Raw genomic sequence first — 27584 nt, 5'->3', positions numbered from 1 at the left:
AAGCCAAAGTTTAACAAGCATTTTTAAGCATGCCTCTATTTGGCCCTCAAGTAGACACCACATCAGATTAAATGAAAAAAGATACAGATATGGCGAAGGCTATGGGAGCCTTACATGCTCCTACTCTTCATGGCTCCTTTCGCCACTCCGGCTACAAGAGCAGATACAATTCCATCTCAACAGATGCCTCCCCATCTCAGCAGAAGCAGGTCCAATCCACCTACACTAAAGGGGTTTACCAAGACTCCTTCAGGGATAATAATAACGAAGAAAGAGGCAGGCCTCCACTCCCAAACAGTGACTGCCCCAGCCTTCTCCCCTGACTGCATGAACTTGTCAAGGGAAGACTACAGTTTTTTCACCCTGACTGGGAATCCATCACAACTGACCAGTGGGTATAAGCCATTATCCAACATGGCTGATGTCTGGCGCTCATTACCACACCACCCAACATCCCACCTCGCAATCACAGGATCACCTAACACTAGTAAAACAAGAGGTCCAAGCCCTTCTTCTCAAAGGTGCTATAGAACCAGTCCTCCTTCAATAGCAAGGCACAGGGTTGTATTCCTTGTACTTTTCATTCCATCGGGTGTGTCACTAATACCAATCCTAGACCTCTCAACTACTACATCCTATCAGAACACTTTCATATGGTGACTCTACAGGATGTCATTCCCCTTCTACAAATGTGTGACTTTATGGCCACTCTGGACCTAAAAGACACTTACTTATACCCAGTCATCCTGCTCACTGCAAATACCTCAGGTATGTCATAGTAGGAAAACACTACCAATTCAAAGTTCTACTGTTTGGGGTCACTACCGCACCAAGGGTCTTCACAAAGTGCCTGGCATTAGTAGCAGCACATCTACGTTGACAAAACGTTAATGTATTCCCATACTTGGACGATTGGCTAATCCAAGCCAGTACCCAACAGCAGTGTCAGCAGCACAATAAGCTGACAGTAGTCCTGCTTCACAAGTTGCGGTTCATCATCAATGTCCCCAAATCTCACCTGTAAGCTCTTCAAATTCAACCATGCTTAGGAGCAATCCTGAATACACAGTTGGGGCTAGTTTATACCAATCCCGCTTGGAGACAGAACTTTCAGGCACTACCTCAATTCCAGCCAAACAAAACTCTCAGTTCGGACAGTCATGTGTCTACTGTGTATGATGGCATCTTGCATTGCCATACTTCCCAACGCAAGACTGCACATGCTCCCACTGCACCCATGTCTCTCTCGTCGGTGGTCTCAGTCTAGGATCTAGTGTTGATAAACTGCAAAACTTGCTTCCCTCTGCAATTGTGGAACCTCAACAATCTGTTGAAAGGGTGGCCTTTCTTGGACCCTGTACCTCAAATCACTCTGATAGACATGGTTTGGAATGCACACCTCCAACACCGCACAGTACAAGGTCTGTGTGATGCCAAACTTCAATCTCTACGCATCAGTTACTTGGAACTTCAGGCAGTATTCCTTGCACTGAAAGCGATCCTTCTCCATCTATCTCACAAGGTAGTTCTAGTCCGGACGGACAATATGACAGCCATGTACTATCTACAAAAATGGTGCGAGAGCAAGGTCTTCTCAGTTACCTCACCTCTCACAGACATATGGAACTGGGCTCTTCACCATCACATTCATTTGTTGGCCGAATATCTGCCGGGAATGGACAACAATTTTGCGGACCTGCTCATCAGGATGCACCAACAGACTCACTTCCCTACTTTCAAAAGGGGAGGTTTCCTCACATAAACCTGTTCGCCACAGCTGGAAACGTAAAATGGTCACACTCCGCATCCAGGTTCCCACACCCACTATCCAAGGGCAGTCCACTATCGATGAGTTGGTCAGGGATCATTGCCTATGCTTTTCTACCCCTCCCTCCCACCCATTCCATTTCTGGTTCAGAGGCTCGGGAAAATATCTCTCACCATGATCCTTGTAGCTCCCGCCTTGGCACGTCAGCCCTGGTTCACTACTAGATCTCTCAGTAGTTCCGCACAAGAAACTCCCCATTCGCCTGGACCTTCTCACTCAGGATCAGAGACAAATAAGACACCTGTACCCCAAGATGCTCAACCTAGCGATTTGGCTCCTTAGGTCTTCGAGTTTTCTTTAAACTTACCATCAGAATATATAGATATCCTTAAAAGGCACAACTAGAGCCTGTTATGCTGCAAAATTGTAACGTTTTGTTTGCTACTGCCAACTTAAATAAATCAATCCTATCAAAGCCACTATACAAGACATAATTAGCTACTTGCTTCATTTGCAGAAGTCCAATTTAGCATACACTTCAATTCTATTACGTCTTGCTGCAATAGCTGTCTAGCTCCAAAATAGACAACATCCTTCACTCTTCACAATTCCAGTCATTAAAGCATTCATGGAAGAACAAGTTATTCCACCTCGTGTACCTCCTGTACCCTCTTGGAACCTAAAGATTGTGCTTACTAGGCTCATGGGTCCACCTTTTGAGCCTTTGCATCTGTGCCCACTTCACTTTCTATCATGGAAAGTGGCATTTCTGGTTGCCATTATCTCACTTAGGGGTGTTGGTGAGCTCCAAGCTTTTAACCGCAGAAGAATATACATAAAGACAAATTGGTTCTTTTGTAGTTTCTCAGTTTCATCTCAATCAATCCGTTACGCTACCTGTCTTTCTCCCTAACCTGGATTGTGTGGCAGAAAGAGCTTGATATGCCTTAGGCATAAAAAGAGCACTCATGTTCTCTACAGATTGAACTAAAACCTTCAGAAAAACAAAGCAACATTGTGCAGCCTTTTCTCCACCTCATAAAGGCAACTAACTCTATCCAAGTCAGGCATAGACAGATGGGTAGTAAAATGCATTGAAACGTGCTACGTTAAAGCCAAAAGACATTAACCTGTAACTCCCTGTGCATACCATACTCTTAAAAAGGGAGCAACTATGACCTTTTTAGGAAATATCCCCATAGCTGAGATTTTAAAGCAGGTACATGGTGTGCACCACACACATTTACTAAACGGTACTGTGTAGACGTGTTAGCACGCCAACAAGCCAATGTAGGTCAGGTAGTGCTATGTACCCTTTTTCATACTACTGCTACTCCCACACGCTAGCCACTGCTTCCAAGGAGGGACTGCTTTACAGTCTGTGCAAAAAAATGTGTATCTGCAGTCGCACGTGCCATTGAACGGATTAGGGTACTTATCCTGTAAGCACCTGTTTGTGGCATGCAGTGCTGTAGATTCACATGTGCCCTCTCTCCTCCCCGTACAATCGAACAAATGAGTCTATGCCCATGCTCAATATTGTGGAGAGGAGGAGTCACTCTACCTTGTGACTCGAAAGACTTCTTCGAAAAAAACAAGTTGCACAACTCTGAACCCAACACTACATGGCAGGAGTTTGCAGAGTATTTGAATCTACAGCACTACATGCTACAAACAGATACGTGCAGGGTAAGTAACATAATCCTTTCACCTATATTTAGGCTTTTTCTTCCTATTTGGTTAATTTACTCTCCCACATCTCCATACTTCCCTATACATTGGTATGTTGTTGTTACTACCTTTTTCTCCTTTTATACATTGACCTATTGTTTGCAGCATGGTGCAGTTAGGAAGGGTGTAAGCCGCTTGGAGAAACACAAGAGGCGTTTTGCTGAAAAGAGAAGACTTGGCAAACTGCAAGGAGGCATGAGAATCAGCATTGAAGGAAACCGGATGCCCCTGTAGCGTGCCAAAACATTTAGAGGTATCGCCCAGGAGGTGCCTGTGTGTGAATCATGCATGCACTGCATTAAAGCCATGGAGGTAGTGTGAAGTTTGCATGCTCTGGCTGTAAACGTCTATGGGCAGTTTGCGACTCATACTCACTCTGATGGTTCCTCCATGGAGTTGTGCAAGTCATGTTCTAACAGTATCCCACTGTAGGCAGTATGAGAATTATGTCCATGCATGCTGTTTTACTGCTGGACGTGACGTTTTTGAGATGGGTGACTGGAATTCAAGAAGTGTCCCTAGCCTTTATAGATAGTTACCTTGTCTGCATTTTAGTATTAATTTTGGTCTGGTTCAAATTCAGAGGTTTCTGCCTTCCTTCATTTTGCCCTCTGCTAACAGAGAATTCACTTCTTGACTTGTAGGGTTACTTACCCATCACTTTCTGCTTTCCAAGTCTGAGGCGTCTGATTTAAGAAAGTCAATATCATCTTGATTAACACACAGCAGAAACACGTTTGATAACCTGCTGCTTCTGTCGAGCATAAGTTGCATCTGTTTGTGAGACAAATAGTTAAAAGCTCCAAGAGTGTTTTTGTTTTTGGCTGCAAATGGCCCCATACTGGCCTGCAAATATTTTACATCCTTGTGTGACTACCGCCTAAAGTAATTTATTTGGTAAGTGCAACACCTACAGTATTGGTGAGTCCGTGTTGGTAAGTTCATCCAATACCCTTAGTGTTTGGTAGGTGTATATTTCAGTGCCCCCTGCATGATGTGCTCTGAAGGCCTGTGATAATGATGTGATGTAAAGCTATTTATCGACTAACAGCATATTGCATAATGGCGTATTGCATAATAGAACATTGCATGTACAGATGTGTAAGGTTTAAACTTTAACTGTCTGAGAAGTGTGTTGTAAGTAATTCACAAAAAGAAGTTTAAACAAAGAAGGCAATGCAAAGTTAGACAATACGTTTTTGAATGAGGAAGAAAAAGGGAGAGGAAGAGAAGAGATTGGAAGGGAAAAGAGAAGAAAGACTGTAAAATAGGGAGTAGAGTTGTAGCCTTATAAGTATACAAAGTGGGGGGGGGAAGGGGGGGGGGGGGGAGTCCAGCAGAGATAATAGTAAATATGACGTTATTGAATAATGGGTGTAGACCGATTGGGAGGATAGATTCCAAAGTCTATATTGTACAATTAGGTGGGAGGGGAGGATTGATCACCTTAGCAGTACATGACCGGTAGTTAGTGAGTAGCAACCAGAGCTTGTTACGCTTTACAGATAACTGTATTGAAGCAGTTTATAGGTATCTAGCCTGTGGTGATGACAAATTAGATTCCACCAACATAGAAGAAGAATATTATCTGTAGATTTTCAATTAGAGGTAATAAAAATAGGCTATGGAGATCAAGGGATCAGTATATTTCGCAAGTATTGTATGCCAACTCCACACACCATGTAAGCTGTCCTGAAAGAGTAAATATGTGAGAAAGGTATGTGAATCTGGGTGATGTCTTTGATACGGTTCCATATCAAAAGCCAGAAGGTGGATAAAATTGGACAAGAAAAAAGTGAAAATCCATGACCGGGCGTGTATGGCATTGCCAGCAAGTATCTTGTTGTGCAAGTTTGAGTTTAGAGAGATGAACAGTGGTGTAAAAAAGAGTCTATTATAAAAGAAATATAGTGTTTGGGTGAGGCTGGCTAAGCGAGCAGTAATATGTATGGTGCTCCAAATTCTGTCCCAGACAGAGGATCGATAAGTAATACCCAGATCAGTTTCCCACAGTGCCTCTGTATGTGTTTTGGCCCTATCTGGATCAGGTGATCTCAAATGTTTGGAAATGCGGCCACATTAGGGTGAGTGGATATTGTAATTGGATGAGGAGATATTGTGGGATAGAAAATATCAGGGGAAAAGTGCTGTGTGAGAGTATTTTGCAACATAGTAAAGAGTCTGCAGTACTGGGAGCACTTATGAGGTTGGAGGTTGTATGTCGATGATAACTCTGAGAACGAAATAAATAGGGGTACCTAAATTATATAGTTGCGAGATGAGAAGTATTCCTTTGTTCATCCATGTCTTCCAAAGTAAATTCCTTTCCCGCCTCTTTAGTAGATTATTATACCAAATAGGGCTGTTGAAGAATTGATTAATGGGAGTGAAGGATAAAACAAAATTTGATTTCAATAGTGTGAATGCATGAGCAATGGTACTATTTGGGAGTGTTGGACATAAAAAGAATGGGTTTGTGAGAGAAGGGTGATAACCTAGCCTGTTACAGAGAGAACCAGAGCTTCTGCGGAGTGTCAAGTTGTGTAGATATATAGATTTGTAATAGTTTGATGCCAAAGGCTCTGGGGTAGTTAAAAAAAAAATGAGAAAAGTTAACTTATCCTGTGTGCTTTATTATTGATGTTTAGAAAAGTGCAATAACTGTCCACAACACTACTATCTGAAAGAGACACGTTAGTGATAGATTCCTTACCTTAGAATATCCCCAGGCGTCAGACTGGATCCGGAAATTTTTTGCGTAGCAGTACCCATGCGCGTCGGTAGGCGACGTCCGCGGCTCCGTGTCCGTCGGCGGCGTCGTGGGCGCCGTCATGACGTCGTCGGAGTACTTAGACGCCGCCTCCGCGTGCTGACGTCAGTTCTTTTTTTTTCCCGCACCAGCTAGCGCAGATCTGGTAAAAGTTGTACCCTAGTCACTTTTTGACTAACCTTTTGAGATCTTTTTGATCCATTTTCGAAGTCTATTCGACTCCGACGGTGCCGGTAGGGATGCCCGGGTTCAAGTCCTGCGCCGACTGCAACCGACTGATGCCGGTTACTGCCCCCCATCACCGGTGCCTGCACTGTTTAGGCCTGGACCACGACAACAAGTCCTGCTCTGACTGCCGGGCCCTGACGTCTAAGGCTAGACGGGAGCGGTCCCATAAGCGACTCGAGCTTCGGCAGTCCGCCCCGCGCCGCTCGAGGTCCCGGTTCCGGGAGTCGTCATCGGTCTTCGGCTCGAAGTCCTCAGGTAAGAGGCACAAGAAGTCGAAGCGGCATCATCGCTCTTCTGAGTCCCCCCATCCCCCCCCCCCCCCCCCCGACGCTCGCGCAACGCGGCCGGGGGTTCGGGCGACACCGCCCTCGCGGCTCCGCTGGAGCCACAGGTGTCGCGGCCTGCTCCACACCCGCCAGTCCCTGGGCAGGATGTGACGCCGGGGGAGATTGCAGACTTCCTCATGGCCATGAGGTCGCTCGCTCCTCCGTCGGGTTCCGCGGCGCCTTCGGGCCAAGCGGCTCCGACTGGGTCCCCACGCGGGCTGGGTGCTTCGGCCCCGGCGCCGTCGGGTGCTTCGGCCCCGGCGCCGTCGGGTGCTCCGGTCCCGACGCCGCAGGGCCCCTCTGGGTCCGGTTCCGGATCCGGGTCGCCGCCGGTCGACCTCACGACCTCGCCGGCGTCGAACCCCACGGGTGTTGCCCCCGGCGCCGTCCCAGGACGACGTCGTCCCTGGTCCTGCTCTCGACGCCGATGGGAGATTTTTATTTCTATGACCTGGACCCATCTTTTGAGCCTGAGTACCAGGCAGTGGGTGATGAGGAGGATTGGGAGGGGTCTGAGGACCCTCTGGCACGTGAGTGTCAGTCTTCTGCGGACTGGACAGGAGAGCTTGGGAGGCCAGTGGTCTGGACACTTCGCCCGACACTTGTCTCCCCTCCTAGCATGGCTACGGAGGAGGGGGCTGCTTATAGCGTGGTGCTGATGAGGGTGGCCAAGGCCCTGGGCCTTGCGCTCCCCGTCGCGGCCGTGAGGACTAACCTCACTGAGGTCCTTAAACCGCAGTCAAGCTCGGCCAGCCTCTGCTGCCGTTTAATGAGGCCTTGTCAGACGTTCTTTTGGGCACTTGGTCCAGGCCCGCCACAGGGTAGCCTGTGGATAGGAACGTGGCCAGACGCCACCGCCCGGCTCCGGGTGACCCTTGCTTTCTGTCTACCCACCCCACCCCTGAGAGCCTGGTTATCCAGGCCTCCAATTCCCAGACCGCATTCCCGTCGGCTCCCCCCGACCGGGAATCCAAGAGGTACGAGACTTACGGGAAAAAGGTATTCTCCTCCCTGAGTTTGGGATTGCGGTCAGTGAATACCGCGTGCCTCTTGGGCCGCTACACCCACTCTCTGTGGGACACGGTCGCGGCCGTGCTGCCAGAATGCCCGATGGAGGTTCGGGCTAAACTCGGCCAGGCCCTTGTGGAAGGCCGAGATGCGGCACGGTATTCCATCTGGTGTGGGCTGGACACTACCGACTCTCTAGGCAGAGCGATGGCAACGCCGGTGGCGCTTCGTCGTCACGCCTGGTTGAGGTCCGCCAATTTCTCGGCCGATGTCCAAAACACACTTATGGACATGCCATTCGATGGCCTTCGCCTCTTTGGCCACAAGGCAGGCCATGCGCTTGAGTGCTTTAAGGACTCCAGGGCTACGGCCAAGTCCTTGGGCCTCTCGGCCCGCGCCAGAAAACGGCTGCTTTTCGCCCCTTTCGTGGCCAAGGAAGGGGCGCCCCCACACGTTCTGCCAGCCACGTGCCGCAGACTACCATCCAGCGCGGTGGCGGACGTGGAAACCGCCGTGGCGGCGGTCGGGGACAACGGCGAGTCAAGTCAACACCTGCCCCTGCAGCATCTGCCTCAAAACCCTCCTAGTCCGTGCTTTCAGGCCCGTGTGACGCCGGTGGGGGGGGGGGCAGGGTTCGCCATCACCACCACCACCTCCACAGGCGCACTGTCACATCGGACAGGTGGGTGCTGCAAATTGTCCGAGGGGGCTACTCCCTCCCCTTCGAAACGACCCCTCCAGCCATGCCACCGCACTACCACCGCGTGTCGGGGGATCACTTGCAACTTCTGCAAGAGAAAGTTACGGCCCTCTTGGCCAAGGGGGCCATCGAGCGTGTTCCTGGGCCAGAAGTAGGGTGTGGTTGTTACTCCCACTACTTTCTGGTAACCAAAAAGGGCAAAGGGGGCCGACGCCCTATCTTGGACCTACAGAACGTCAACGGCTTCCTCCGGAAGGAGAAGTTCAAGATGCTGACTTTGGCTCAGGTCTTAGCTGCCCTAGACCCAGGAGACTGGATGGTAGCGTTGGACTTGCAGGACTCCTATTTCCACATCCCCGTCCTGTCGGCCCACCGGCGTTACCTGCGGTTCACGGTAGGCCACGATCACTTTCAGTTTACCGTGCTCCCCTTCGGCCTTACCAGCGCCCCACGTATGTTCACGAAAGTGATGGCGGTGGTCGCAGCTCATCTGCGCAGGTTAGGGGTTTCAGTCTTCCCCTACCTCGACGACTGGTTGTTGAAGGCGGGCTCGCCCCAGACAGTCGTCAGCCACCTCCAGACTACGGCCGACCTCCTGCACCTGCTGGGGTTCTCCATCAATGTGCCGAAGTCCCACCTGTGTCCCTCTCAGAAGCTCCTCTTCATCGGAGCGGTGCTAGACTCGGCGCAGTTTCGGGTTTATCCTCCCGATCAACGGGTTCGGGATATTCAGGCTCTGATTCCGATCTTTCAGCCTTTATCCCGAGTCTCGGTCAGATTGACGCTGCGGCTTCTGGGGCTGATGGCCTCATGCATCCTTCTGGTGCATCACGCTTGGTGGCGGATGCGGGCTCTGCAGTGGGACCTGGAGTTTCAGTGGGCCCAGCATCAGGGCAACTTGTCCGACCATGTCTTGATCTCGGAGGGCACTGCAAGACAGTTGCAGTGGTGGCTCACGGACCGCGATTGGGTCAGCGGCAGATCCCTCTCCCTACCCCAACCGGAGCACGTAGTTGTGACGGACGCGTCCCTCCTGGGCTGGGGGGGCCACATGGGAGAGGCGGAGATCAGAGGCGTCTGGTCTCCGGCGGAGTCCCAGCTCCACATCAACCTTTTGTAGCTGCGGGCGATCCGGCTTGCACTGAAGGCATTCCTCCCCTCTGTCCGGTTGAGTGTAGTGCATGTGTTCACGGACAACACCACCGCCGTGTGGTACTGCAACAAACAGGGCAGGGTGGGGTTGTGGACCCTTTGCCAGGAGGCTCTGCGCCTCTGGCAGTGGCTGGAACATCAGGGCATGACCCTGGTGGTTCAACACCTGGCAGGTTCCCTGAACGCCAGGGCGGACGAACTCAGCCATCGGTGCATGATGGATCACGAATGGCGTCTGAACTCGGACGTGGCGCAAGGCCTCTTTAAGCAGTGGGGAGAGCCTTGGTTAGATCTATTCGTCACAGAAGAGAACGCGCAATGTCATCAGTTCTGCACGTTGGAATTTCCAAGGCAGCACTCGCTCGGAGACGCTTTTAGTCGCGAGTGGAGTTGCGCTCTATTGTACACCTTTCCGCCTATACCACTTCTGCCCAGAGTGCTGAAGAAGATCAGGCGCGACCGGTCCAGGTTATCCTTGTGGCTCCGGACTGGGTTTGAAGGTACTGGTATCCAGAGCTACTCAGTATGTCAGTCGATTCCCCCGGTTCGTCTGCCTCTTCAGGAGGACCTTCTGTCGCAGCAGCATGGGATGGTCCTCCACCCGAACCTGTCCAGTCTCCACCTACAGGCTTGGAGATTGAGCGGCGACAGTTGAGGCCATTTGACTTGCCTCCTGAAGTCTGTAATGTCATTCTGGCAGCCAGGTGTCCCTCCACAAAGTCGGTATACGCCTGTAGGTGGAACAGATTTGTGGCATGGTGTACAGCAAAGGCTGTGGATCCACTCTCTGCCCCTCTTTCTGAGGTTCTCCTCTTCCTTCTTTCTCTTGCCCAGCAGGGCTCTTCTCTGGGCACTCTCAAGGGGTACCTTTCTGCCCTTTCCGCCTTCTTAAGGCTACCTGATCAGCCATCTTTGTTCAAGTCCCCGATTGTAAATAGGTTTTTGAAGGGCATCACACACCTGTTCCCTCCTGTTCCATTTGTGATGCCTCAGTGGGACTTGAACCTTGTACTTACTTATCTCATGTGTGCTCCCTTTGAGCCGCTCCATAATTGTCCTCTCCGTCTTCTTACTTTGAAGACTGCTTTCCTGGTTGCCATCACCTCTGCCAGGAGAGTGAGTGAGCTCCAGGCTCTTTATTCCACACCTCCTTTCCTCTCTGTCCATCCGACAAGGTTGTGTTGCGGACAAGACCCTCTTTCCTGCCCAAGGTTGTCACGGCCTTCCACATCGGGCAGTCCATCACCTGGCCCACCTTCTTTCCGCCTCCGCATCCCTCTAAAGAGGAAGAGCGGCTCCACCGTCTGGACCCAAAACGTGCGCTCTCTTACTATCTGGATCGCACACGCCAGTTCCGAGTGGATGACCAACTCTTTGTTGGTTATGTGGGCGCTAAGAAGGGGCGGGCGGTGCACAAGCGGACCATCTCTCGGTGGATCATCTTGTGCATCCAGGCGTGTTACTCCTTGGCTAAGAAGGAACCTCCTGTTGGGCTGAGGGCTCATTCCACTCGGGCCACGGCGACTACAACAGCCCTGGGCCGAGGTGTGCCCCTGCAGGACATTTGTCAGGCAGCTACGTGGGCCTCGCTGCAAACATTCGCAAGACACTACTGCCTGGAGAGCCAAGTCCGGAAGGATGGCTTCTTTGTCTGTTCCGTCCTCCAGGACTTTCTGGGGTGATTATTGGTTCGCAGACCCACCACCGGGGTTGGTATTGCTGGGGTATCTATTCTAAGGTAAGGAATCTATCACTAACGTGTCTCTTTCAGATACACAAGTTACTACTTGTGTAACGATATGTTCGAGGCATATGAGCTGCAGATCGTACACTTAGCAATAGATCGCCACCTGGTGTTGTGCTCGGATGATTGCAGGTTGTCTTCTTGGAAGAAGTCTTTGTAGTCACGAGATAGGTGACTCCTCCTTGACAATGGTCATCGACTCCATCCTCGGATTGTTTTTTTCCGCCACTGGGTTTGGATGAAAGTTTTCCGCTCCGGCTAGAAACGACTTTTTTCTGCAATTTTGAAGCGTGAAACTTTCTATAAACTTTTTTCGACATCGAATAGACTTTTCGACATTACCAGCTACATTCCGGTGCGTCGACGCGGGCCGTTGGGCCTATCGGCGCCGTACGGCCTACGCCTCATGGACAGAACTCAATTCAAGAGATGCCCGGTATGTCGAGCAAAATTTCCTCATAACGACCATCACGAGGTCTGCAACCGCTGTCTCTCGCCAGAACACGACGAGTCGACCCGCACAGCCTGTGCCTCCTTCCGATCGAAGAAGACCATTCGGGATCGGAGGGCCCGTCGACACGAGATGAGGAGATCAGCGTCTGCACCGGAGGCCATCTTTGAGGAGGAGATCGTCGGAGAGAACGTCTCCGCAGACGAAGATCCACGCGAAGATATCTCCGAGGACGAGGCTCCACTCGTCGCTGAGGAAGACTCGCCTGATCTCCAGATTATATCAGGGGGAGAGGACTCAGACAACTCGATTCCGTCTCGGCAGCCCGTGAGTACCACTGCCCCTGCACAGCATACACTACCCAAGCCAAAGGCAGCGGTCAGCACTCCGCCCATGGGGCCCAGTCGAGACCGAAATTTACCCTCAGACGCCCCGCCTTCGGGCTCGGCTCCGAGGAAAAAGACTACGCCTTCCGGTGCCTCGGCGCCGAAAAAACCACATGTGCCAATTCCACCTCCTCCATTGGCACCGAAATATCCTTCGACACCGAAGGACTCTTCAACACCGAAGCCAAAACGCCCTTCGGTGTCCGAAGATAAAGACCCTTCGGCACCCGAACCAAAAGACACATCGGTGCCGAAGCCAAGAACCGTACCGGACCCGAAAGCTTCGACTCCGAATTCTTCCGGTTCCAAGAATAAAGATGGGAAGCTAGATTCCAGCGCCGCAGGCCCAACGAAACCTGTCTCCACGCCAAAATCTCCAATATCGGTACCAAAGACTCCAAGGCCTGATACAGACAAGCCTAAACCCTCTGACAAGCCTACCAAGCCTAAACCACCTTCGGCACCGAAAAAATTGCCACAGAACTCAATCACTCCTCCTAAGGCAAAGAGCACTAAGCAACCCCTATCAGCACCTTAAAAATCGACGCCGAAGAAGATTATAGAAGAGGAAGAACTGTTTAGACCAGATCCTAAACAGAAAAAAGTCCATATTAATCCAAAAACTGGACATGTGGAAGCAATTCCTTATAAGAAAAGACCAGCTGACACACCACTTCCACCTGTGGTTCCTGCCAAAAAGGATTGTGCAACTTCTCCAATGCACCCTTCCTCTCCTTCACCTTCTTCCTCTCCTATCCCTCCTTACATTGAACCTATAACTTCTCCTGTTCAATCTCCTGCATCATCACACCACACTGACGAGGAGTATGACTTAGGTGGGGGGAATGACGTACCAGAGCCACATACATACCCTTTAGATGAGGATGTCAATCCAGAATATCCCAAGGATGACGATGTATATAGTTTTCCACCAAACAATGTGCCAGACATCCCGGATCCTCAGTACTACCCAACAAAACCTTCCCCTCCAGAGGATAGTATTGGGTTTAATCCTCTATTAAACAGAGCTGCCCTTTACCATGGAGTTTCAATGCACTCTGATGCCATTGAGGAGGATGTCTTACTAGACACATTTGAGCAGTCACAAAGGTCTACTCAAATATTACCCATGATCAAAGGAGTCATTAAACATGCTCCGGACATTTTTAAAGATCCAGTACGATGTAGGGTGTTAAATCCCAGAATAGAAAAAAAGTATAGACCAGCACCACCTGATCCAGTCTAAATTAAGGGACATCTGCCACCAGACTCTTTGGTAGTGTCTAATGCGCGTAAAAGAGCCAATTCCCAGACTTCTGGTGACACGCCCTGCCTGACAAAGAATCGAAAATTATTGATGCGTCAGGGAAACGGATTGCTGCGCAAGCAACAAACATATGACGCATAGCAAACACACAAGCCTTACTTTCACGCTACGACAGGGCTCACTACGACCGGCTATAACAATTAATGGAACACCTCCCAGGTCAATACAAGGATCAGGCAGCAGAGCTCTTACAAGAAGGCAAATTAATATCTAATGCCTCAATTAAATGCGCACTAGATGTAGCTGACACAGCATCCAGAGCAGTTAATACTAGTGTTATTCTCAGACGTCATGCATGGTTACGCATTTCAGGTTTCAAACCAGAGGTACAGACTACCATCCTGAACCCGCCCTTCAATCAGAACCAGTTGTTCGGGCCGGAAGTAGACAACACACTAGAGAAGATGAAGAAAGACACTGACACAGCTAAGTCTATGGGTGCATTACAATCCACCCAGACTAGAAGTTCTTTTCGCCGCTCCTTTTATAGAGGAGGCTCCAAGCAGACCGGCACAGATACCACATTATCTTTTAAGACACACGCACAAACCTCCTCTAACAAAGGCTACTTTAGAGGAGGATACAGAGGCAACAACAATAAGGGAAGGAGGTAATAACGACAACCGCTCCTCTTCAACTCCCAAACAGTGGCTTCCCTCTGCCTCCCCTACAGCATTCCACTCCTGTGGGGGGCAGACTATCACAGTTCCTACCTGTCTGGAGTTCCATCACAACAGACAGGTGGGTAAGACAGATTATCCACCATGGCTACTGCCTAGAACTCACAGCACCCCCCCCCCCCCCAAACATACCACCCAGGCAGCGTCCAATGTCCGCAGAACACATAACTCTGCTTCAACAGGAAGTTCTAGCACTTCTACAAAAATATGCTATTCAAGTAGTTCCTTTAGAGGAACAGGAGTTTACTCCCTGTACTTCCTAATTCCCAAGAAGGACGGGACATTAAGACCAATTCTCGACCCCAGGCCCCTCAACCACTACATACAATCGGATTATTTTCACATGATCACTTTACAACAAGTACTCCCATTACTACAACAGGGAGACTTTCTTTCAACACTAGACCTAAAGGACGCCTATTTTCATGTTCCTATACATCCTGCGCACAGGAAGTATCTAAGGTTTGTCATACAAGGACAACACTATCAGTTCAAAGTCCTTCCATTCGGGGTCACAACAGCATCACAAGTGTTTACAAAGTGCTTAGCAGTAGTAGCGGTACAAAAGGGGGTGGTGATGGACGGAGCATCTGAACCAATCAAACACTCACACCCAGTCAAAAGATCTGGGTTTAATCCATCACTGTTCTTTAGCCCACTCTGCCACCCCGCCATTGCCGCCATAAGTGTGGCAGGGTATGCTCAGACGTGAGTCCCTTGCTCACTTTGCCACTGGATTCAAGCAAGCCGGCTGAAGACAGCTGGAATGCCAGAAACCGGTCCTCGGAAGCTTGTTTCCGGTCCAGGGAAGGCATGGCTTGGCAGTTCAGGCTGGACTGTTCCCATGAGGCACAGGGTCAGACTGATTTGCATATAGCCATGTCTGAACTGGGGTGGCAGAGTGGGCTAAAGAACGGTGATGGATCAAACCCAGATCTTTTGACTGGGTGTGAGTGTTTGATTGGTTCTGATGCTCCGTCCATCACCACCCCCTTTTGTACTAGCAGTAGTAGCAGCACATCTCAGAAGACAACAGATACATGTCTTCCCTTACCTCGACGACTGGCTCATAAAAGCAAGATCGTTCAACCAGTGTGTACAACACACAAAACAAACCATTCAAACATTGCAAGACTTAGGGTTTACAATAAACTACACCAAGTCGCACCTAGAGCCTTCGCACGCTCATCAATATCTAGGAGCTACCATAGACACATCTGCAGCTCTAGCGTATCCCAGTCAAGCCAGGATTCAGAGCATTCAGAACTTAGTCTCCCTTTTTCAATGCCAGCACTCTCTCCAAGCCAAAGTGTTCATGAGACTAATAGGCATGATGGCGTCTTACATCTTCATAGTTCCTCACGCAAGACTGCAAATGCGCCCACTACAAGAATGTCTAGCACAACAGTGGAATCGGGCTCAAGGTCAGCTCACAGACCTGGTGTTGGTAGACAGCCGTACATATCGCTCTCTGCAATGGTGGAACACCAGAAACTTGACAAAGGGACGGCCGTTCCTAGACCCTGTTCCACAGGTAGTGCTCACCACAGATGCATCCCTCACAGGATGGGGAGCCCATCTCTTGCATTATACCACACAAGGCCAATGGAACAATCAACAAAAACAGTTCCACATCAACCATTTGGAGTTGCTAGCAATTTTCCTAGCACTCAAAACGTTTCAAGTACAAGTACAAAACAAAGCTGTCCTAATCCGGACGGACAATATGACAGCCATGTATTATATACAAAAACAGGGGGGGACACACTCTCTGCAACTGTCCCAGCTTGCACAGAACATTTGGAGTTGGGCCATCCCTCAAAACATACACCTGACAGTAGAACACCTTCCAGGAATTCACAATCAGATAGCAGATCTGTGGAGTCGTCAGTCACAACAGATTCACGAACGGGAGTTGCACCCACAAGTTCTCCAACCATTCTTCCAAATGTGGGGGCATCCACAGATGGACCTGTTTGCCACCCACGAAAATGCCCAACCTTCGCCGCCAGGTTTCCACACTCACGGTCGGAGGGGAATGCGATATGGATGAACTGGTCAGGCAGATTTGCGTACGCTTTTCCGCCTCTCCCACTCATTCCACTAGTAGTACACAAGCTCAGACTACAGTCTCTCAAACTAATACTAGTGGCCCCCACATGGCACGTCAGCCGTGGTTCACCACGCTACTAGATCTCTCACTGGTTCCACATCAGAAATTACGGCTCACGCCATCCCTGTTAACACAGAACCATGGAGAAATAAGGCACCCAGAACCAAGCCAACTGAATTTGGTGATCTGGCTCCTGAAGTCTTAGAGTTTGGCTACTTAAACTTACCACCAGACTGTATGAACATAATTAAAGAAGCTAGGAGACCCACTACCAGAGCATGTTATGCTGCTAAGTGGAAAAGATTTGCAATATACTGTAACAACAATCACATTGATCCACTGGATGTTTCCATCCAAAATATTATTTGCTACCTTCTACACCTACAAAGGTCCAATTTGGCTTATTCTTCCATACGCCTGCATCTAGCAGCAATTGCAGCCTATTTACAAAATAGACAACATCTATCTCTCTTTAGAGTACCTGCAATAAAAGCATTTATGGAAGGATTAAAACGAATAATCCCACCTAGGTTACCACCTGCTCCAGTATGGAACCTGAACGTGGTCCTTACAAGACTCATGGGTCCCCCATTTGAGCCTTTACATAAGTGTGAATTGCAATTCCTAACATAGAAAACTGCCTTCCTTGTTGCCATCACCTCTCTCAGAAGAGTTAGTGAAATACAAGCATTCACAATAGAAGAACCATTTTTTCAGATACATCCTAACAAAGTGGTTCTTAGACCCAATCCTAAATTCCTGCCAAAAGGTATTACTCCTTTTCACCTTAACCAATCAGTAGAGTTACCAGTGTTTTTTCAAAAACCGGACTCTGTTGCAGAAAGGGCTTTACACACCTTAGATGTTAGAAGAGCTCTATTATACTACACAGACCGGACTAAATCCTTCAGAAAGACAAAACAACTATTTGTATCTTTCTCTCCACCACACAAAGGCAATCCCATCTCTAAAGGAGGAATTGCCAGATGGATTGTAAAGTGTATTCAGATATGCTATCAAAAAGCTAAACATACACTAACGGTTCCTCCAAGAGCGCACTCCACTCGCAAACTAGGAGCCTCTATGGCTTTCTTAGGAAATATACCACTAAAGGACATATGCAAGGCAGCAACATGGTCTACAATACACACCTTCACTAAACACTATTGTGTTGATGTGCAAGCCAAGCAGCAAGCTGCAGTAGGCCAAGCTGTCCTTAAAACACTATTTCAGTATGCTGCAACAGATTCAAGCGACCACCGCTAGGGGAGACTTCTGCACAATCGTTGCTAAGTGTACGATCTGCAGCTCCTATGCCTCGAACGGAATATGCTACTTACCAGTATGCAACTGTTTTTGGCATGTAGAGCTGCAGAGTCGTACACGCCCTCCCGCCTCCCCGGCGGGAGGGCGTGTACGAGTACGATGAGTAAGATGAGTACTGTATCCGTTCCAGTACTCATCTTACTTAGATGCAAACGCATGGACATCCTTTCTCTTTACTTCTACTAACTCCATCATTTCCCATCATGGCGAAAAACGATCTGAGGATGGAGTCTATGACCATGTGCAGTATTGTCCAAGGGAGGAGTCACCTATCTCGTGACTACAAAGACTTCTTCCAAGAAGACAACAACCTGCAATCATCCGAGCCCAACACCAGGTGGCGATCTATTGCTAAGTGTACGACTCTGCAGCTCTACATGCATACTGGTGAGTAGCATATTCCATCTGTAAGAGACATTAGTTAGTGATAGATTCCTTACCGTCCCACCCATCCTCCCCGTTCTGCGAACCGATATTTGGGGTTAAGGTCATCCCCTTTCAGGGCCCTAGTTTCATGGCCCCAGTGTTGGTTCTATCATGGCTCTGCGTATCTGGCGCTGTGTATAAGAACTGACGTCAGCACGCAGAGACGTCGTCTTAAGTATTCCGACTACGTCATCACAGCGCCGACGACGGCCGCGGAGCCGTGGACGACGCCTACCGGCGCGCATGGGTACTGCTACGCAAACAATTTCCGGATCCAGTCTGACACCTGGGGATATTCTAAGGTAAGGAATCTATCCCTAACTAATGTCTCTTACAGATATATCGTTACACAAGTAGTAACTTGTGCGTTAGGACTGAAGCCATATTGTACGACATCAATGAGGTCGGGCATTAGAGAAATTAAGCGAAGGACCAAGACTTTGGCAAAAAGTTTACAATCGGAATTGATTAAAGAAATGGGTTTGTAGTTCTTGCATTGGGTGAAGTCATGTTTCTTTTTTTAGAGATTAAGCATATTGTGGCATCTGCAAAGGAGCCAGAGGTGGAGTTTTAAATCAGTAAATTGAGTTAATAATTTAAAAAGTTTGGGGAAGAGGAGGTTTGCAAAATGTAGATAATAATTAACTGTGAAACCATCTATTCAACTGTTAAACCATCGGGACCTCGGGTTTTACCTTTAGAAAGAGTTTGTACAGTTGAATGGAGTTCGTTAATTTGAAGCAGTTTTTTTAAAAGAGCGAAGTCTATAGGTGTTGAGGCTCTATGTTTAAGATTGAAAAAATAATTATTAAGGGACTCCTCAGAAGGTATAGTTTCTGGAGTATATAAATCTTATAAAAAGGCAAAACATGATGCAATATCAGCATCTCTGAGCAGCTTGTCGTCATGATTGTTAGTAATGGATTTGATAGCAGTCTTTTTCTTTCTGCATTATAAATAGCGAACTAGGAGGGAACTAGCTCTATTATTACCATCGTAATATTTGACATTTGGTTAAGGAGTGTACCACAGGCTTGTTCAGTTGTATATTTAATTACATTTTGAATGTAATTAGGGCTTTAAGACCTTGTTTATTTTTGCTTGTGTGATACATATGTTCAAAGGACTTTATGCGTGCCAATATGGAAGCAGATTTTTGCTGTGCAGATTTCTATTAAGAGTAGGCAAAGGCCATAATAAGATCCCTTGGAGCCACTTTGAAGGCGTCCCAGACAAAAGTAAATAATGATTGATCATTGTCATTGAACTGGGAAAATTGTTTGATGGCGGTTTAGGAAGCAAGGAAAAAAGCATCTGAAAGAAGCAAATTATTGAACCACAAAGAAGATTTTGTAGACATAACAGCAAGGAAGTCTAAGTCAGTTAACCCTGGGAGGGGATCCGAGATTAAAATGGAACCAATCTCTGAGTTAACCACATGTTGCAATAAACGTTTACTAAGAAAAATATGATCCAGTCTTGAGTGAGAGTGATGGGTAAGGGAATAAAAGGAGTACTTTAACAGGTCAGGATTATATAATCTCCTGGAATCAGAGCGCGAGTGTTAAGAAATTAGGTTTTTGATGGTCAAAGGGGCGGCATGAGGAACAAAACATGAAGTGGAGTGCCTATGCATAAGTAGATCAAGAACTTGGTTAAAATCACCTTCCCGTCACCAACTTAGCAAAAGTGTGTTCAGATATAGTGCATGAAAGCATATGCCAAAAATTTGGGTCTGGATGAGTTGGACTATAGATGTTTAGGAGAGTGGGAGTGATGTCATCAATTATAAGTATAACTAGTATCCAACGACCCTCTGTGTCATGACGTTGGGAGTGTATAGTAATGGTGATATAATTGTGTCAAAGAATTGTAACACTATTTTTGTTTGTTGTGGAGAGAGAGAAGGAAACTCCACCTACTCATTTTTTTCTGAGTTTAGCATCCTCAAATTCATTAAGCTGTGTCTCTTGTAATAAAGTTTTGTAACATTTCAAGCGAGCTAGATGAGATAAAATACGCTGACGTTTGAAGGGGGTCTGGAGCACCTGAACATTCCATGTAACTGTTAAGTTGCTTTACTTTGAGAATACATAAGTCAACTGCTGATCCATGTAAGATACAACACATATCAAAGTAATTGTTTGGCTTTTTAAAACTTACTTGTTTCTGCATCTTTGTGGATTGCGAGGAGGCATTGAGCTGTTAGTGGGTGGTGGGCAAGGCAAAAGGCTGTAGCTCTCCCTGGGCGGCTGGAGCGTTTCTGCCATTTTGGGGGAAGTGAAGGTCAGCGGGACAGTTGTTGTTGCCCGGACTGGTTAAATGCAGGCACAGCTGCGACCGCACAGCGGACGCGCTGATGGTGCGCCGAAGGCAAGCCCGTCTGCGCCGGACCGTAGCCAGTCGCCAGAACCCCTGCACATTTTTCCGTGGATTCTACCAGGTATTCACGGGAAGAGCTTCTGGCTTTGGCAACCAAGTGCCCTTCTCTACCTTGGGCCTTACAGGATCGCTCCTTTAATTGTGAATTCTGTGCATTCAAGCTGCCCCCTGTGGAGTGGGTCCTATGTCCATCAGGCCATACAGAGTACAAGTTCCTCCGCTTGAACTGCCGCTCACTCGCGAAACACCATGCTGAGGTGTTTGACCTCTTAGCTGATGAGTCTCCGGATGCGCTATTCCTAACGGAGGCTCACCCAAGACTCAGTGGCAGAGCCTTGGCTTCCTCCAGGCTATGTGTTAAAGACCATTAATAGAGGGGGGGGGAGGGGGCTTTATTGCAGTGGTTGTTAAGGAGGTCTATACTTTCAGTCTGTGTAAGGAGAACTTAGTGGACTGTGAAAGTGCTTTATTTAAAATCATGCTGAACCACAATTTTACAGTATCTGCCCTCCTAATCTACAGGCCCCCCAGTCCCTCGAGTTTGTTTAGGGAAGATGGAACTACTTGCAAGTAAGGCGGCGAATTTCACCATCTTAGGGGATCTTAATCTCCATCTTAAGAACGGGGGGTAAAGCCGAGATTTCCAGTTTCTTGGCCGACCTAGAGGCTTTCCAGTTGACGCAGCACGTTCTCGAGGGCACACACATGGCTGGCCATTTACTGGACCCTATTTTCTCCAATCTCAGTCCTATAAAAATATATCCTCCGGTCCCGCAGGCCTGGACTGACCACTTCTTGGTTTCGTTCTCACTGCAGCTGCAGGGTAAAGCTGATTTGATCTGCCCAGCCCAAGTTCTAATCTAATCCTTGGTTTAATTACTCATTAACTTTAGCAAAGAAGGGCTGCAATCAGCTTGAGCGTGCCTGGAGGCGCTCTTATGACATGGCAGCAAAGTTAGAATATCGGGCGGCTGTTAAGCAGTACCACAAGTGCATTCTGAGAGTATATGCGGAGTTTGTGGCCAACTCTAATCCCGCAAAGACAATTTTCTCTCTGCTCAAAGGCATGAAGAGTGCGGGTGTAATTAGGGTTTCTCCCATTTCCTCTAACCATCAGTGTGACGAGTTGGCGCGGGCAGATCTACCTGGGCCTACCAAAGGTGGCCCTGCCTATGGAGGGGGAGGCACCAGGGGTGGGGGACTCCATGGGGGGGGTAACAGCTTGTCATCTTTTCCTCCCTTGGCACCCTCGGAATTTGAGGCCCTTTGTTTAAAAATTAAATCGGGCTCCCCAGCCGACCCTTTGACACCCGCCTACTTTCATCAGTTTCACTCAGTGATTTCTCCTGAGAGTATAGTTCTGGTCAATTTGTCTCTGGTGTCAGCATCCGTACCTGGGGCGTGGAAACACGCAAAAGTTATCCCACTGCTAAAAAAATTGTCTCTGGACCCTGTTGAACCAGGCAACTACCGGCCTATCTCCCAGCTGCCTTTTTTGGAAAAGCTGGTGGAGTCACACGTGAATTCTATTTTGTCCAAATTCATTGAGCAGAACGCCATCCTGGATCCATCACAGCATGGTTTCCGATCTTGGTACAGTACCGAGTCCGCGCTGTTGGTAGTGACGGAAGCCATCCGGGGTAGCCTGGATGTTGGGGACTCTGCAGCCTTGGTCCTTTTGGACTTAAGTGCTGCGTTTGATACCTTCTCCAATGCGATACTTCTCAAACGCCTACACGATAATTGGGATCAGGGATGCAGCCTTCGACTGGATCCAGTCTTTCTTGGAGGGGAGGTCTTTCCAAGTTTTAGTACCACCTTTTCACTCACAGGAGTTTGCTTTGTATCAGGGGGTGCCGCAGGGCTCAGTATTGAGCCCACTTTTGTTTAACATTTATGTTAGACCCCTGGCGGAGGTGGCAAAGGGCAGGGGGCTGTCCTTGGTGTTGTATGCCGACGACACCCAATTGGTGATCGCTTTCTCGAAGAAATGCGATACCAATTTGGGTAAGTTCAAAGAAGACCTCCTTGCAGTCTCTGATTGGATGGCGGCAAACAGTTAACAGTTGAACGCTAGTAAATAGGAGATTTTGCTGTTCGGGAAGGACCGGGAGCTATGGTCCGAACAGTGCTGGCCGGATAGTCTCAAACCCGCCCCACTCCCATAGGAGGTTGTGAAGAACTTGGGTGTGTGGTTCGACAACGGCTTGACCTTTGACACACAATCGAAAGCGATTGCAGGGTTCTGTTTCGGGCTGCTGCGAGTCCTGAAACCTTTGCTTGGTTTTTTCCCTCCTAAGGTGCGTCAGACCATTGTCCAGGCATCAATTCTGTCCAGATTTGACTATGGGAATTCCCTCTATTTGGGCGCCAACAAGGCCAGCATCACGCGCCCTCAGAGGGTCCAGAATGTGGCGGTCCGCATCCTGGTTTCACTGCCTAGATCTTGCTCAGTTGTGCATGTGCTTCCCAAACTCCATTGGCTGTCTGTCGTAGAGCGCATTCAGTTCAAGGCGCTGTTCATATCGCATAAGATCTTGACTCGCCAGGCACCATCAGGGCTATCTAATTTGTTAGAGCTCTATGTGCCTGGGCGCCCGCTGAGATCTGCCGACCTAGTGTTGGTCTGTACCCCTCGAGTCTGGAGAGCTAGAGCCGGTGGGCATTCTTTCCGCTGTCTGGCGGCGAAACTTTGGAACTCGCTCCCGGCTCCCATTAGAGCTTTTCCAAATCAGCTGGTGTTTCGTAAAGCCTTAAAGACCTGGCTCTTCCCTGCTTTTGCTGTCTAGCACTCTGTTTCGCTTCCAGGCCCCTGTCTTCGGTCTCTGGTGGCGCTGGGACGCCCGTCGCTGGGGCAGCCATGCGCAATACAAATCCGAAATAAAATAAATAAATCGGAGTGATATGAGAGAAAGGATATGGAGAAGAGAAAGAGTGGGCAAAGATGGAGGGATATATCCTTCGTAAATTATGGGCACATAGATATGGCATCACAAGGACCTAGGACCCTGAATGCTGAAGGAAAAGAAAAAGAAAAAGGCAAAAGAAACCCCAGAGGGTGAAGGGACTGTGGAGCACCTGAGAGAGACTGGCAAGAGCAGCTTCAATGCATATACAGGAGAATCGGTATACTAATACGTGTAAACGTGAGAATAAAGAAAAAAGACACACCAACATTTATGATGGGCCAATGTACAGAGGGGCAACAATAATAACAAATGCACATGAGGCTCTAGGATTAAAAGAGGAAGACCGAACTCACCATACGAAAGCTGGAGGAGGACATTTGGGATAATTCAAACAGAGTATGAGAAAAGATACAATTCGGAGAGTCCAAAAGAGGTTCCAGTTTAAAAAAGAGTTAAAAGAAGAAAAGGTGAAACAATCAGTATGTGGTAGTAATTTGTAACAATCTGTTAGCTAAGCGAGAAAAAATAAACAATTAAATAATTGTATAATACAACAAATCATCCAGTAGAGGGTGTCCCCAAGTCCATGGCTTCAGTTTTGTGTAGGTTGATGAAGAGTTGTAGATCAGCAGGTTCTTCAAAGGAATAGTATTTGTCCTTGAAAGTGAGTTTAAAGATGGATGGATGAAGTAGTCTATATCTGATATTCCAGGATCTCAATTGAGGGCGTAGGTCTAGGAATTGCTTCCGGCGAGCTGCTGTAGAGGGAGAAAAATCCTGTGTGAAAAACACCTTATTGCCTGATCATTGAAGAGACCCCACCTTTTTTGCCACAGGCTGAATTTGCATTAGTTAAGTGAATTTTAGGAAAAGGATGATTCCTTTAGGGCAGGAGCTAGGGCCCTATGCCGACCAAGGTCTTAAGCAGTGAACATGTTGAATGGACAGAGGAGAATTAGAAGGCAGGCGTACAATTGAAGGGATCACCGTTTGCAGAATGTTGATCATATTGGAGCCTTCTGAACCTTCTGGAATACCGAAAAGATGAAGATTATATCTTCTATTCCTACTTTACAAATTTCAGTGAGTCATTTAAGTTGAGTGATGTCTTCAGTCATTTGAGAAATATCAGCGGTGGAATCATAAAGATTGCTCATTCTTTTTTCCAGTGTTGAGATTTTAGTCATGTGAGGACCATTTTTCCTCAATGCGATGTAAGGAAGTGTTCGTATGGACAATAAATGGTTTTAGGGCTTCCATGATGTCCTCCAAAGTAAAATGAGTAGGTGATTTGGTAGGTGAGCCAAGGTCTCTTTTTTTGGGGCCGTTTAACCGAGCTGGTAGTTGAAGATTTTCAGATCAAGCCTAGACAGATTTGTGCCGTCTCTTCCTGTCATATTGTATATATATTTTGTGGGCTTACAGCTCGCCCATTACTTTTCATTTGTTTCTTTCAGTGCCCTTCATTAATCCTTGCTTTCAAGTGGTTAATCTTTCCTATTTGTCTCTCCTTTTCATCTGTTGTTCACTCTCATGGAGCCGGGCCCAGTACTTGTAGCCTTCCACTTGTGCCATTTTAAAAATTGTAAAAGGGTCTACTTTTTCCTTTGTCCAAGAGCACTGCACGAGCGCTCAATCTTTTCAGGCGCTTTGAGCTCTGACTTTGTTTCTGTAAACAGGGCTGTAATTCTTGTTTTGAGCTCTTAACACAAGTGCTTATGTCACTCGGCGCTCCAACGCCCTGTAAATCTTGTGCACCTTGCTTTTATCAGCACAACATCTGCTTTTATATTTCACCATCACGGCCACATCAAGAGGCCACGCACCTTTTATTCTATCAGCACTGCTCCCGCTTCACGGCCACCACGCTTCATGTTTCAGCATGGCAGCCACCCGCCTAAATTTTATCTACACATCACAGAGCCTGCAACGGTTGGTCGCCATTTTGCACTGTGTAGAAGGGGAGGCTGGAGGTCGTCAAGCTGCAGAAGTGGCACCCTTCCGAGGTAGCATTTAATACCACGAGAAGAAACTGCCGAGCTGACTGCCATATTCATCTTCTAAGTTGTAAAGTCAGTGGCAATGTCTGCAGAGGTATCCGCTGTCCCGGTAAATCAGAGAGCACGTGTACAGAGAAGCATGCCTCTTCCTTCTGGCCTTGTGATCAGTGATGGCTTACCTTGCTTCAGTAGAGAAGATTTTAGGCTGCTACGATGTACTTGCCGCATTTCCGCAGTGCACATTGTCTGTTGAAAGGTGCACAACTAAACTGTTTGAGCGTACACCAGAACTAGGGCAGGGCCTCATGCCTTGATATTTTGAGGCCCTCACGCACTTTTGCTTCGACTAAAATTATAGTTTTACTTCCTTCTACTTTGGCACTTTATTAAATCTTACCTTCCCATCTAGCTTTAGGTTCAGGCCTCTATCACCTGCACAAATTTCAAAGCCTTTTTCTTGCCTAATGTTTCACTTCAAACCTTGCATTCCAACTCTGAACTCTTCCATTTTAGTCCCACAGCCTTTTTGACGTGTTAACGTTATACCTCATTTTTGTTCCAGCTCTTGTTTTCATTTCGTGCACCAGAACTCCTGAAAAACCGTGAGCCTCCTAGTTGGTCCCATTTTCTAACTTTTATTTCTCCCATTCCCTCCAATTTTAAACTGCTGCATCAATACACGCCAATCAAACACACCCCAAGTGAAGTTAGAAAACAACGAAGTGCCTTTTGAAAATAAAATAAAAAGTACAGTGCGTCCCAAACACAAGGCAAATGCAGCCGTGTGCAAGGACGCACAGATTGATAGACTACTGGTGTGTATAAAATATACAGTAATCGGGTTGCACCCATTCAATGTCCCCCCCCCCCCCCTATACAAATTAACCTTAAATCAGATTCTTTATAGGTCCCAGAATGAAGTCAGATTGCGCAGCGGATAATGCACCTGTTAAAAATGTCCGTAACCTAGTTGAGATATTTTCAAATCATGGAATGGTGCTTGTATAGTTTTGTGTTGCAGTGGCAGCAAGCTAGAATTACTTTGGGTGACTAATGAGTTAACTCCAAGGCATCACACAGGCGAGGATCCTACGGTATTCTATGGTGTTCAGATTTATTTGAAGTGTTTTTCAGTTAATCTCGTAACATTATTTTCAACATTTCTTGCAATATTTATTGGTCAATGCATCAGCTGGTGCTCTTGTTGATCAGTCTTGATTACTTTTATGGGGTATGTCTCCTGGGAAATATTATTTTTCTGGAAAACGTTATCTTTTGGTCATAACACACCAAGTTATCCTAGCAATTCACTTACCGTGTTTTAAATTGAGTGCTATTAGACACAAGTAAAATATGTCCAAATATATAACACACACGTATGACATAACATCATTTATTTTGTATTGTATTAATACCAGTATAATGTGCTGCATGGCTAAACACTTATAAGGTCCAAAAGGCAAGACATTGGCTATGCTAATGCTTGTTTTGAAATGGTGCCAGTGGCGTGAGAGGAGGGAGAACACTCCCTTAGAAATCCCATGGCGTTCTCCATGTTGACAGAGCATACCAGGATAGATTCTGCTACCTGAGTACCAATTACAGGAAGAGCCTTTGCAGACTTGGAAAAGGGGGATGAATTACTGCCAATTTGCACTTTTTAGTTGGTCTCCCCATATAAAGCGATGTAGCCAGTTCAGTGAAGAAGAGTGGGAGCTGGTTATCCAGGCAATTCGAAATGAAATAGCTTGAGCCAGAAGTGAAGGCAGCACACAATTATTATTGCTCTATTGTTAAAAGTGTATAGCAATATTTGAACCTCAAGTGAAAGCAGTCATTTGATGTATTGGAAGTAGAGGGAAAACGAGCATGCAGAATTTCATTTTTTTTCTTCAAGATAATACCCTCGAAACCTGAATATAGACAAAGTGCCACCATACGCAATTATGTGTAGCCCTAAAAGCAGTTGAAACAACTTGCGTCCTGTTGGAACAAGCATTTACAATGCAACGGTCTAGCCTTTCAAAAGTTAGAGCTATTGGCATTGTAAATGACAACATTTTTATGTATGTGTTGGTTTTGAAAACAGATAAATAAATGGCACTGTCATTTACAATGCCAATAGCTTAATCTCTCGCAAATGCGAGACCTATTGCC

At 47.5% G+C, this 27584-nt stretch overlaps 1 protein-coding gene across 5 annotated transcripts in view; it reads left to right on the top strand.

Moving 5' to 3' along the window:
• Positions 1–27584, top strand: part of IWS1 (interacts with SUPT6H, CTD assembly factor 1) — a 318075-nt gene that overhangs the window by 251595 nt on the left and 38896 nt on the right. Inside the window, exon 14 of one of the 5 annotated variants that reach the window (XM_078666041.1) lies at positions 3605–3752. The exons of the other annotated variants lie outside the window; for them this stretch is intronic. Within the exon in view, the coding sequence (XP_078522167.1) occupies positions 3605–3733 (129 nt within the window). The 3' untranslated portion in view covers positions 3734–3752. The remainder of the gene's footprint in view (positions 1–3604; positions 3753–27584) is intronic. 5 annotated transcript variants of the gene reach the window in all.

This window comes from Lissotriton helveticus, chromosome 11 (genome assembly GCF_964261635.1).
Source record: "Lissotriton helveticus chromosome 11, aLisHel1.1, whole genome shotgun sequence".
Classification (NCBI taxonomy): Eukaryota; Metazoa; Chordata; class Amphibia; order Caudata; family Salamandridae; genus Lissotriton; species Lissotriton helveticus.
This window is presented reverse-complemented; position numbering and strand designations above follow the sequence as displayed.